This window comes from Molossus molossus, unplaced genomic scaffold, assembly GCF_014108415.1.
Source record: "Molossus molossus isolate mMolMol1 unplaced genomic scaffold, mMolMol1.p scaffold_m16_p_12, whole genome shotgun sequence".
NCBI lineage: Eukaryota > Metazoa > Chordata > Mammalia > Chiroptera > Molossidae > Molossus > Molossus molossus.
Window position 1 is genome coordinate 37541509 of NW_023425347.1, and position 14384 is coordinate 37555892.

The 14384-nt window shown below is 35.6% G+C and overlaps 1 protein-coding gene across 1 annotated transcript in view; it reads left to right on the plus strand.

Annotated features, from left to right (window-relative positions):
- COL24A1 (collagen type XXIV alpha 1 chain) overlaps window positions 1-14384 on the plus strand; it is a 339879-nt gene that overhangs the window by 245524 nt on the left and 79971 nt on the right. The window contains exons 39-40 of the mRNA XM_036256775.1: window positions 10702-10755; window positions 12397-12504. Of these exons, the coding sequence (XP_036112668.1) occupies window positions 10702-10755; window positions 12397-12504 (162 nt within the window). The remainder of the gene's footprint in view (window positions 1-10701; window positions 10756-12396; window positions 12505-14384) is intronic.

Here is a 14384-nt window from a genome sequence, read left to right on the forward strand (position 1 = left end):
CAGATAAATCATAGATTTCCATGTCAGTGATTAGTTTATTTACTTTCCTTTGGTATTGTCATGTTTACCTGATTCTTTGATCTTTGCCGTCCTTGCATTGGTATCTGTGCATCTGAGTAAGCAGTCTCCTCTTCTAGACATTACAGGTTTCTTTGGGCAGGGAAATATCTTCAACAGTCTGCTTGGCTTCAGGTACTGGATGGGACATCTGATAGCATTTGTGGACAGTCACAGCTTGCTATTGGAGTCTTCAGTTGGACAAGACCCTACCCATGTTCTGAGGAAGGGGAAGGATTGCCACTGGCTGGTCTCTGCAGGTGGGTCAGCCTGCTGGCTGAGCTCTACATTCTGGGGCATGGGGGTGAGGAAACACTGACTAGGCACTTTGGTTGGGTAGGTGTGCTGTCTGCACTCCATTTTTTTGGAGGAGAGATCTTTAGCTGGTTACCCGTTGTAGGATATGATCTCAGATGTTTTCTGGCAGGGCAGTATCATGGTTGGATTCTACAATTGGACAAGGTTTCATGTTGTGTTCTCTAACTGAATGATGTCACTGGTTGGACTCCATGATCAGGTAGAGCCACAAGCATGGCTTCACAGTTGGACAAAGCCACAAACTGTACGCCAACTTTGGGCAGAGTTGTAGGCTATGCCTCATGATCATTTAGGCCACTGGGTATGCTCCTGTGTTTGGCAGGATTGCTTACCAAGCTCTCTAGTCAAGTGAGGCCTCCAGCTGCATATTGTAGTTGGTTGGGGCTAGAAACTATTTTATATGCTCAATGGTTGGGTGGGGTCACTGTCTGGGCTTCTATGTTGGCTGAGGCTACAGGCTATGCTCTGCAATGGGACTGAGTCACTGGCTAGGTTCCCTGTGTTTAGTAATTGGACAGGATTGTAGGCTAAACTCTGCTGCTGGGTAAGGCTTTTGGCTGGGCTTCACAGCTGGGCAGTACTATAAGCTGGTCTCCAAGGATATGTATGATAACTCTTCATGTTCCCTGGTTATAAAGGTCAGAGAAGCTATGCTCAGTTGTGGTCAGGACTGCTGGCTTGGCTCTCTGTCTGTGTAGGGCTGTAGTATTAATGCCACAGCTACTGAAGTTCTTTCACCCTCATTCTAGTCTAGTAGGACAGGATTCTATGCCTAATTTGGGGCAGGGTTGCAAATATTCTTCCCTGCCCAGAAAGGGCCATATAAAAGGCTCCACAGCAGGTACAGCTCTTAGGCTGGGTTCCCAAACTGCCAACCAAGCTCCCTGACTAGACAGGACCACCACTAAGCTCTGCACATGAGCAAACTCTCTAGGATCTCTGCTCACATTTGCTGCAAACAGGAATGCAGTGTTCCAAGATCTGAGTGCTAGTCACTGTAAGCCACATTCCTCGTTGTGTCTATGTGATCCCCAGTACTCAAGTCCCCAGATCCCACCAGTAATCCTCATGAGGTAAGACCTGAATGGCCAACCTAGAAGCATCCCACAGCACTGGGGGAGCTGATTGTCTACTTTGGGTTCTCATTTTCCCAATGGAGAAATGATAGGCCGATGGGGGCCACTCAGAGTGGTGCTGTGCCAGCCTGGGGAAAGGACAACGCAATCAAAGTGAAACCCCTCCTCTTACCCTTCTACCATGGTCCTCTCAGTCTCTGTCTTTCAGGGGGTTGCTTTGGACTCACCTTCAGGTTCTGAGATTTTCACAAAGGTGTCTGGTATATAGATAGCTACTACTTGGTCTTCCAAGGGGGGCTGGGGCTGAAGTCTGGAATGACTCATGTCACTCTCCTGATGATGTCAACTCAGCTATGTAACTTCTAACATAAAGCGTTTGAAGGGGAATATTTTGTACTGTCTCATACTTAGTTTGAGTGAATATTTATGATTTTTATTCATAGAACTGACATTATTCCTATAGAAAAATATCCTAGCTCCAGGATAAAATAAGAACCCTTGCAAGCATAATTTATCAATATCTGATCTTAAATTATAATATGTATTACTTCATGGGAAATTCTAAATGTCATATTGAACAAATGCTCCCACATCAGGGCAAATGGAAGATGTAAATAAATAATGAGAACAGCTTCTCTTTCAGGGAAATGCTTCATTTATGCTACTCATTGCATTCTTCCGGATAAGGCCTCTCTGATTACTTTACTGTTTTGTTTTGCTTTACTATTCCTTCTTCTTTGTTTCTTTGTTATTAAAGGGATTATTAATAATACAATTATTTTATTATTATTAAAATTATTAATTTTAATAAGTAATCATAGGTTCTCCCCAAGATTTTTCTCTTTTTACTTCTCTAAGTATTGCCTTTGAAGACATTCTCATATCTTGGGAGTCATCACTTATAACCCTACCATAAAGTGATTTCTATTTCCTCTGGAACCCAGCAGTTGTATTCAGCCTTTTAAAGACTGTAAGTAAACTTTAAAGCCTGTGTATTCCTTCCCCAGAGAGATCATAGCTCTTCACAAGTGGAGGCTCTGTCTTTGCTCCTTCTTATAAACCATGTGTCCAGTACTTTTGTGCTTCAGTTTTTCTACATAGGGCTTAGTAAAAACTGAGGAAGCAAATCAAGTAAACCAGTCACGCAAGCAGACTGGGAGACAAAGTAGTCATGTACAAAATTTGCAGTCTTCACACCTTTTGTGTATTTCTCTTCCTCTGACTACTAACAACCAGATCATCGAATGTCCTATTAATAGTAGCCCCTGACCCAGTCATCTCAATTTGGTATCCAAGATCTAAGAAAAAGTTCTATGTGGAAGAATACAACAAGTACCATAAATGAAGCACAAACTGGCCATGTCACCATTCACGTCATTTACTCATGATTATAATTTTTCAGCAACAATTAAAATGATTCTATATTACCTTCCCCTCAAAATAATAGATAGTTGTACCAGCATATTACCAAGGGACATTTGAAGATTGAGGATGAACCAGAAGTGTCACCTGGTTTTGAGCACTGGAAAATTGAGTTTTCCTCCCACCAACCCCAGATTTGCAGAAATAGAAGTGTGCTGTTTCTCCTCTGTCCTGCCCTCCTAGTCCCAGAAATCTGATGGGTGTTCCTCTGCAGCAAATACAAGGCATTAGGGATCCCTTCCCCCCAATTACCTTAAACACCATTGGTCCAGACACTGAGAAATATAATTTCATTTATATTCTCTTATAGAATCCTTCCATTAATCTATATGCTTTATTATTCCCCATTTTGCAAATAAATAAAAAAAGGCATTCGGAAACAGCTAAGAGGCTTATACAATATAACATAGCAGATGGCAGAGCTCACTCTAGTTCCTTTATTTTCTGATTTCTGTGTCTCTAAGTCACATTCCTTCATGAAATAACCAGCCTTGGGCTTATATTTTGCTTTTCTAGGGTTCTTGATAGGTTTTATCTTTTTTAGAGGACTCATTGGGGCTGCTCTCACAGAGAAGCCAAGTGACAAGTGCAGAGAAAATGTGGCTATCTTCCTGGGAGTCCTTATCAAATTTGTTTTCATATAAGAAATTCATTTTGGTTATTAATACTTTATCATGGATTTTTTAAATCCTCACCCAAGGATTTTTTATTGTTGTTGTTCAAATAAAATGGAAGGAGAAACAGGGGGAGAGAGAGAGAAACATCCATGTGAGAGAGACACATTGACGGGTTGCCTCCTGCACAACCCCAACCAGGGCCAGGGACAAACTGCAATCAAGTAAGTACCCTTGACCAGAATCAAACCCAAGATTCATTGGTTTTCTGGCAACGCTCTAACCACTGAGCAAAATTGGCCAGGGCTATCATGGATTTTTCAATCAACTAGCCTAGTTCCCTAGCAGAAACCTAAAAGTTGCTAAGGAGGGGAATACAGCTAAGAAGAAGGAAGGCCTAGTCCTGCCTTAGGATAACACAGCCAGAAACCCCAGCTCGGGTTGATACAGCATGACAGCTGGTGATGGGCAGAACAGAGATGAAAAGGGGGCTCAAAACAAGGCATGGAAAAATGATGAACACAGATTTCATCTGCTTCATAATTTTTCCCAGGAATAATCCTGCCTTGTACACATCTTTGGTGCCTTTTTTTAGTAACAACACATGTGTGTTTCTTTTTTATTCTTTTTGTTGTTCTCCTTGGAATTTTAAATGCCTTTCAGCTCATAAACTCTGTAAAAATACCATGGCATATTTTTTCAAAAGAATTTTATGATCCAAGGAACTATTGCTTAATCAGACAGCCTGATGTTGGATTTATTTTTACACTTTTGAAAGCTTTTCCTTAGTGTCACAAAGATGCTACCTTAAATTCTTAAAAATTAAACAAGAAAGTGAGAAAAAGAAATTACATTTTTTTAAGCAGAGATACTCTTCTTACTTTCTAGAAGATTGGAAAATGAGATCTGGGTTAGAAAATAAGGCAACAAAAGCATCAGTAACAAATACCCAAATCCAAGATGTAGACTTCTTTGAACAGAAGATAAACTGTGTATTTTATGCTTGAATTCTGTGCTAAATGTTCAGTTGCCTAAATGCATAACTCAGTATGAGAAAAGAGTTTGGAAGCATCAAAGAAGAAACATCTGCCTGGCTTATGGTCTGTCATCCATTTCTAAAAGGGAAAAAAAATCTGTTTCTGTGGTATCAAAGATATAGACAGATGTGAGGCTATGGATTCCAAAATTGAGTGTATAAAAGTGAAATTGTCAGATTTTATTCCTTTAGGACAAAACTTGTTTGGACTTATTGAAATGTGATCTTCCTATCTGTTTAAGGTGGTGTGGTATTAGATAGAGGTGGGTATCTTAAGAGAAGATGATACAAAATAAGGCACCCTTGCCCAGCCAGTATGACTCAGTGGTTGAGCATCAACCCATGCATCAAGAGGTCACTGGTTTGATTCCTGGTCAGGGCACATGGCCAGGTTGTGGGCCAAATCCCCAGTGAGGGGCATGCAGGAGGCGGCCAATCGATGTTCTGTCTCATCGATGTTTCTGTCTCTCTCTCTCCCTCTCCCTTCTTCTCTCTCTAAAATCAATAAAGAAAAAAAATTCAAAAAAAAAAAAATAAGGCACCCTTTTCTAAAAAGCTTTTTCAATAGGATCTTTAAAGTGAAGTCAGAAAGATAAGAGGAATGTCAATCGTTATAAAAAAAAAATGGTAAGGTAGTCTGGCTGGTGTGGCTCAGAGGTTGAGCATCAACCCATGCATCAAGAGGTCACTGGTTCGAATCCTGGTCAGGGCACATGCCCAGGTTGTGGGCCTAATTCCCCAGTGAGGGGCATGGAGGAGGTGGGCGATCAATGTCCTCTCTCATTGATGTTTCTGTCTGTCTGTCTCTCTCTCTCTCTCCCTTCCTCTTTCTCTAAAATCAATAAAGAAAAAAATATTTTTAAAAAAAGGAATGGTAAGGTATACATGACTCTTGTTGTTGAGACTGTTTCCTTAGGAACACTAAAAATACTCAGTTTGGAAATATGAGGTCAATGTCATTAAGGAGTGAAGGATAATCTAAATCTTTAACTTCTGAAAGATTCTTATGACTTTGGCCTTGGGCTTGTTTGTTTTGAACAATTATGCCATAAAGCAACTTAGAAATAGGAAGAACCCTGCAATGACCACTGTGCAAGAGTTGTTCAAACCTCTGCTCTACCACTAAAGAGCTGTGCATGGCTGAACAAACCATTCTTTAGTTTCCCAGTTTACTCATTACATATAATAAAGGGTTGGAGCTATGATAATTTTGTCAAGGAGGATGCTGAATGGGCTCCTGTTCCTTCTATTTCTACTTGAGCCCTAAAAAATCCTTCAATATTTATTTAGCATATTAGTTTCTGTTTAGGCTTTTTTTTTTTTTTAAGATAAGGTTCTATGGCTTTAAAAAATTTTTTAAAGCTTTAGCTCAGATGTTTCCAATTTTTCATTAGCCTTATAGATTTTGACACTATTAAATGTATTTGTTTATTCATTGATTCAACCAAGTTTATGAATACCTCACATGAACCAAGAACTCTGCTAAACATTGAGAATACTCAGGGGAACAAGATTAGCAAGATCCTGATCTCAGATTTAAATATTGTGGAGAAGTCTAACAATAGACAAGATCACTGCAGGCAGTAATAAATGCAGTGATGGAAATAAACAGGTGATGAAAAAGAATAACAGGTTAAAGGAAGGGAAGGCAATTAGTTAAAGATGGAGAAACCTATTTGCACAAGGGCAGTGAGAGAAGCCTTCTCTGGATAGGGGGAAATTAAGTTGAGATCTGAAAAACAGAAAGGAACCAGACATGCAAAAAACTTTGGGAAATCCTTCAAAGGTGATGGAATAAAAATGATTAAGATGTGGAGGTGAGAATGATCTGGGTATTTTTGTAAAACTAAAAGGAAGTTATTACAGCTGCATAGTAAATACTAAAAAGTTATTTAAGATGAGCTTGATGAAATAGATAAGACAAATCATGAAGGACTTTTTAAACCATGGTAAGAAGTTTGGGTTTTATTCAAAGTGTAGTGAGATACCATTGAAAGGTTTCAAGCAGAAGAGGAACATAGTCTTTGAAGGAAATCACTCTGTAAGTTCTAAACTTTGTTTAATAATCACTAGTGTTATTGGCTGTCTCAAGGGATAAAATAAATTCCAGGAAATAAATAGAACAAAATAAATTCGAATTACAAACGCATGTTATGTACCAAGACAATTTAATGAGGGAAAGAATGCTCTTTTGGACAAATGTTACTGCAAAACAACTGGATATTCACATGCAAAAAAATAAAGTTGGACCCCTTCTTATACTACACATAAAAATTAATTCAAAATGGGCCACAGAGCTAAATGTAAGAGCTATAACTATAAATGTCTTGGAAAAAAACATGGGAATAAATCTCATGACCTTGGGTTACGCAAACTTTTCTTAGATAACACCAAAAGTACGAGTGACAAAAGAAAAAAATAGATATATTGTACTTCATTAAAATCAATAGTCTTATGTTTTGAAGAACACCAAAACAATGAAAAGAGTCCCATAAAATGGGATAAAATATTTGCAAATCATATATATAAAGGGATTTGTATCCAGAATATATAAAGAACCCTTATAATAATAATAATAATAATAATAATAATGATAATAAAATGACAAATAACCCAATTGAAAAATGAGCTAAGTGTTTAAACAAATATTTCTCCAAAGATATACAGTTGACCAATAAGCACATAAAAAATGCTCAACAATATTCACTATGTAAATAAAACAACAATGAGATACCACTTTACATACACTAGAATGATTATTTTTTAAAAAAAACAAAACAGAAAATAACAAGTGTTGATGAGGATGTAAAGCAATTGGAACTCTTTTACTTCACTGGTGGGATGTAAAATGATGCAACCACTTTGTAAATTGGTTTGGCAGTTTCTCAAAATGTTAAGCATGGAGTTACAGTGTGACCCAGCAATACTACTCTGAAGTATATACCGAAGAGAATTGCAAACAGGGTTCAAGTAAAAACTTGTACATGAATATTTATAGCAGCATTATTTATGATAGACAAAAAGTGGAAACAACTCAAATGATTATCAACTAATGAATTAATAAATATTTATTGTAAATGTAGTATATCCATACAGTGGGCTAGTATTTGGCCATAAAAAGGAATAATATATTTATACATGCTACAACATTGATAAACCTTGAAAACGTTATGTCTAGTGAAAGAAGCTAGTGATAAAAGACCACATATCACATGAAATGTCCCAAATAGACAAATGTATAGAGACAGAAAGTGGATTAATGGTTGCCTAGGGCTGGGGGTATTGGGAGGAAAAGGAAAGTGGCTACTTATGGGTACAGGACCTCTTTTGAGGGTGATAAAATGTTCTAAAATTGATCATGGTGATGGTTGCAGGACTTTGTGAATATACTAACAGTGATTGAATTGTATACTTTAAATGGATTCATAATATGGTACATAAATTATATTTCAATAAAGTAGTTAAAAATGGATATGGTATGTTACTTCTGAGACAACATAGCTATTCATACAAAGTTTTAAATAACCAATAGGAAATCTCAACTCCTTCCTCTATTTTTATAAGTAGGCTGAACATTAACTTCTTTCAATGTGATATTTATATAAAAGCATTCTCATTTATGTAATTATTGAAGAAATCTATTAAAACATGCACATTGTAGAAAATGCTGTTTTTCCAGTCTGTCCTGCAAACCTCTAAATACACCAGTGGGTTACAGTCATGTTAACTTTTAAAAGGCAACATTTTGTAGCAAAATAGTACTTATGTATTTCAGAACAGGCACTAAAATAAACCAGCCTAATATCAGTGGAAATTTAATAACCCCTCCAAAAAAAAAAAGAAGAAGAAGAAAAAAAAGTCCGTCTTTGAAGATATTTTTAAAACTTTTTTTTATTAATTTATTTTTGTTATAGATGTTTCTCCTTTTTCCTCTAATGACACCCTCTTCCTGATCTCACCCCACCCCCAACCCTCACTCCCCAGCATCGTTGTCCATGTCCATTGGTTGCGCATACATGCATATAAGTTCTTTGGTTTATCTCTTCCCTCCCCCTCATCCCCCTCTTCTGAGGTTTGTCAGTCTGTACCCTACTACCATGTCTCTGGGTCTATTTTGTTCATCAGCCTTTTTTGTTCATTATATTCTACAAATAAGTGAGATCATGTGATATTTGTCTTTCTCTGATTGGCTTGTTTCGCTTAGGATAATACTCTCCAGGTCCCTCCATGTTGTCTCAAAGGATAAGAGATCTTACTTTCTTACAGCTGCATAGTATTCCATTGTGTATATGTACCACAGCTTTTTTATCCACTCATCTATTGATGGACATTACATAAATTCTTTCTGTTTTGGTGTTTCAGTCTTCTTAGAATATGTTCCTAGAAGTGGGATCACTGGATCAAATGGCAATTCAATTTTTAATTTTTTGAGGAAACACCATATTGTTTTCCACAGTGGCTGCACCAGTCTGCATTCCCACCAGCAGTGTACTAGAGTCCCCTTTTCTCCACACCCTCACCAGCACTTGTTGTTTGATAATTTGTTGATGGTAGCCATTCTAGCAGGTGTGAGGTGATACCTCATAGTTGTTTTAATTTGCATCTCTCTGATGATTAGTGACATTGAACATTTTTTCATATGTCTCTTGGCCATTTGTATGTCCTGTTTGGAGAGGTGTCTATTTAGTTCCTCTGCTCAATTTAATTGGATTATTTGTCTCCCCTTTATTGAGTTGTATGAGATTTTTTTAATGTAAACAAAAGAACCAGGGGAGACCTTTCTGATAATAATGACAGAAGAACATGCAATACAGAATACAGGCAACCTCTTTTCTCACACATAATGAATTCTTTAAATGTGTGCAAAAGTTTCTGAGTAGATCATTACTGAGCTCTTCAGTGTCAAGTCTAGTCCTTTTTGAGCTTTACATGCATCATCTCATTTAATCTTAGTAACCCTTTGAAGAAGTAGTATTATACCATGTTATATAAAAAAAACTGAGGCCTTTAGACGTTAAATAATCTACCTGTAGTCAAATAGCTGTTAGGTAACAGAGCCAGAATATGAAACTAAAGCAGTCTGATTTTTAAAAGCTCACACCATTCACTTCTGCGACAGTGAATCAGCCTCATTTTAAGAGTTTGTGTTGCTACAAAGAAGTCTCGGGTTAGTGCAACTATAATTTCAACCTCTTGATGCAGCTAGAACTACAGCAATAGAACTTAACTGCTCTTGCCTCTAAATTTAGTGACTTTCTGAGGCTAGAAGAGCATTTGTTCAAGAGCAAGGGCATGAGTCATTTCCTTAGGTATCTGTTTATTCGTTCAACAAATATTTATCAAGAGCCTACATAGCACAGTGGTAAACCACAATTTATTTCTTGTCTACATCATTTTTGCAGTTTGCCAAGCTTTGGGACACAAGTTTGAGATTTCCATTTTCATTTCCAACTGATGCAAGGAATGCTGTGATTAATTACTAGCCATTTTAGGACTTGCAACCTGGCTTACTGTGGGTCTCGTTTAAGACTAATCATTGTTGACCTGCAAATTCACATGACATCTAAAATGTTTTATTTACTTTTTACTAAGCATAAGAGTGTATGTTGAACTTTTAATCTACTTTTGTCTAAACAAAGTAGATTGAAATGAAAATATTGTTTTAAAGTTTAATATGACTCCTTTTCCTACATGTATTCTCCTCTCTTTTCACCCCACGGATCAAAGAATATCTCTTTAATCCTCTACTCCAATGAAATTTTGAATTCTCCTTGTCCATTATTAGACATACTTTGTAACCCAAACATTCTACAAGATTTGAACTCACAGTTCCTCATAGAAATGCTGACATGGGTGGATTTGGATTTACTTTAATTATATTCTTGCTAATCAAAATAGGTATACTAAAACCAAGTAGTTCTTTTCCTCGAATAAATAAATAACTGTTAAATTCTGTCTATCTTGGCCAGTCTGTATGTGTGTATTTCGCTCACTAGTAACAGCTGTGTCTCTAAGTCATCATGACCTCTTCTTAAATAATTATACAAACATAATATTGTGGAGAAGTCACTCATTTTTACTTAGTCTTCAATTCAGTGATTATGTAATATAAGTATTTAAATATTCCATCTAGTACTTTCTTTAACAATTTATTTACTTTTTTATATGGAATATTTAGGGACCTGAAGGAATTGTGGGAATTCCGGGACAAAGAGGTCATCCAGGAAAAAAGGTAATTTTTTTTTTTACATCATTTTTGCTGGTTTTCTTTCTTCTGATGTGCCAGAGCCCCATAAAATGCTGTGGGTGTTTTTATTTGCACTCCATATAAAGTAATAAAGACTATAAATTTAAAGGAACATTTGTATAAATTAATATTTAATTAATCTTAAAAGTACTTATCACCTTAATTATTTGAAGGCAAACTTTCCACCTCGTAGTTTCTAAAAAGATCTTTGCCTTTCCTTCTCCTGTTTGCCAAAAATTCTTTAGTAGATCACAAGCCAGAAAGAGAGAAAAGGAAAATACTATACCATTTGGCTATTTAGTAACAATTTCAGTAAAATGTTTAAGAGAAAGAAATATGATAGGAATTATTTATGGATTATTAATGTGTTTTTTAATTTAAATGGTTAATAATTGGTTTAATTTTTCTATGTATTAACTAAGAAATACAAATCAAGAATGTTTTGTTTTTTCCCTTTATATTTTATTTAAAAAGTGACATATTTATAAAATTTTAGTATATCATAATTAAAAATTCATCTTTGTATGGGATCAGTAATTTATTCATTTTTCCATTGTACTAGATCAGTTCTGAATATTTTTACTATAATTAATTTCAAATCACATAATATTCTAGTTTCCAAAGTACAATTCTATAATTTCTGCTAATCTACACCTAATTCATCTTCCTTATAACTGGGGAGCAGTATAAGAATAATAAAAGATAAAGAGAAATAAATGAGGTGAATTTTAGTTGCCATTCTTTCTCATGAATATTAAAGCCTCTTTTCAGCATACATAATTTTATGCCTAAAATCAACGTTAGAAATGGGACAGTGCAGGTTTTTAGAACAATCTGCACCCTTTAGAAAGCCTGTGAATTATTATGAATACTAAAAATTTTCTCAGGGACTATAATTGCAGCTTAGTTTTTCATTTTGTGTACTTGAATATCAATAATAGTACAAAGTGGTTCCCATGTTCAGAAAATGAATTATATCACTTAATGTTGTTTAAGGGCAGCTATATTTTGGTGCTAGAGAATGATCAGTCAGCCTAATGGAAAACAAAAGATAACTAGTTTTTAGGAGAATGTAAAATGATATGAAACTGTTACAAATTTTTAAAGGCAAACTCCAAACCAGTGAGTGATGATCCTGAATATACTGTACAGAACTGCACCCTAAAGCTTGTAGCATTCAACAGATCTTTGTGGTATTCAAGTTCTCAGTAGAAAAAGGGTTCTCAAAAGGACCTATATCTTCTCATGAGTATAATAAATATATGTATACATTATATGTGCATTCATACATGCGTACTTACACTCATACATACCCAAATTTCAAAATAAAAAACTTGGTTATTTGTAACTCAGCATGAGCACCCGATCTCCCATTTGTCCAAAATAATTTTTTAATTCTTTTTTCCAAAATTACTTTTAATTATATTTTTAAGATAACCTATGTGGTGATGATATGTTATTATCATCAGTGGCGGTCTGTATTGCTATTAAGTTAAAGCAGTTAGTATTTATAGAATTTTGCTTACAAAATATCATCTGGAGTCATTCAGGTATATGACATAATTAATTAATCTAAGTATAAATTTGTTTTTCCTTACTTTTTTCTCTTATTAATGACATCCACAGGGTGATAAAGGACAAATAGGGCCTGCGGGAGAAATTGGAAGCAGAGGCGCTCCCGGACAAATTGGGGAAAGTGGTCCTAAGGGCGCCAGAGGAACCAGAGGTGCTGTGGTTAGTATTTGATTTGTTTCCAGAACTAAGTTCACTGTGGATGGAAAAGAAATGTATCCATGTCCTTAAAGCTTCGTTTCTTGATTAATTTTACAGAAAAAGCAATAGTTCCATTGAAAATAATCTACCTCCTTGGGATGTGGAGAATTGTAAGCATTCCACAGTACTTAAATGGCTTAGTGGTTTCTGGACATGAAAAAGGAAAGGAGAAAAAACTTAAAATGGAAATAAAATATGAAATGAGGTTTAAAAATATCAGATTATAACTCTTAAACCTAAGTAGGAAAGTTTATATGCCTTGCACTTAAAATCAGGGTTTAACATCTATATAAAACTCTGCTGTCACAGCTGACAAATTGCTTTGAAAATTAGGTTTACTTGAAAATGGGTTTTCTTTATATGCTTGGACTCTATGTGCTTATCTTGAGATAATTTTTCTAACCACTGTGATAAATCTTCATAATGTCTAATAATATTTAATCTTTTGCATGAACTTTATATGATGTTGGAAACAAGGGCAGCATGATAATTCTGAAGCTGTAATAGCACAGTTATATTGCTAATATATTGGGGCCTGTTCAGAAAGTCACAGCATGAGAGACGCAAAATACTTAAGAGAATATCCAATTTAGTCTTTTCACTGTTTTGTAAACTTATTTACAAAATGGATGTGTATTTACTACTCTCCATTTCAATGTCCCAAATGCTAGACTTTTCAGCAAGGCCTTCTGGAAAACATTGCATAATTCATCTCTTTGAAGAAGGTTTGCCTCAGACTCATTTTAAGTATTCCGTCCCTTATTGCCATCTAACTATTCCAAGTCTTTTCTACTTCCTTTTGTTTGAATTACTAATATTTTTCTGTCTTCGAATCATACATTCAAAATAACCATATAATTGGATTAACTTTTGATGAGTATAAGAGTTAATTTATCCAAAGAGTTTTGCTCTATTTTTTATTTGTTTATTTATTTTTTTTTATCCTCACCCAAGGACATTTTTTGTTCAGACAGAGTGGGAAGGAGAGAGAGGAAGAGAGAGAAACATCAACATGAAAGGGACACATCGAGTGGCTGCCACCCGCACGACCAACCAGGACCAGAGACAAACTGCAACCGAGGTACGCGCCCTTATCAGGAACTGAACCCAGGTCTCTCTAGACCACAGGCCAATGCTCTAACCACTGAGCAAAACTGGCCAGGACCAAAGAGTATTCCTTTTAAGTACGCTTCTATTTTGATTTTTCTCAATAAAGAATATTCACTTAAAATTTTTGACACAGTCCCAAACTGCCTTCCTGAGAGGTTTCTCCAAATTTACACTTTTATCACCAATACTTCAGACTGATCCTTTTAAGGTTTGACAATTTGATGAATAGAGTATTTTTTTTTCTATTTACATTTCCCTGATTGCAGCTAAGTAATTTGTATTTTTATTCTCTTGAAGTTGCCTATTCATAATCACTGCACATGTTTTTCTATTGCTGTCTTTTTCTTACTGATTTGCAATAACTCCTTGTATATTTTAGATATTCTATTTTATTAAATAGGATGCAAAATATATTACAAATATATTTCTCTTTCTGTAATTTATCTTTTAATATTATCTATGATATCTTTTGCTGTGTAGGTTTTAATTATCACATAGCCCAATTTGTCAGTCTTTTCCTATACAGTTCTAGGTTTTATTTCATTTGTTAGAAATGCCTTTCCTACCTAAAATATATAAAAATATTCTTCCATATCCTTCTTGTAATACTTTTATAGCTTTATTTTTTACCCTTAACTCTTTAAAGCATGTGGAGTTTATTTTTGCTGTGATATTAATTGTGAAGGACTAATTTTCTTTTGTTCAAATCGATAGCTAGTAATCTCAACACC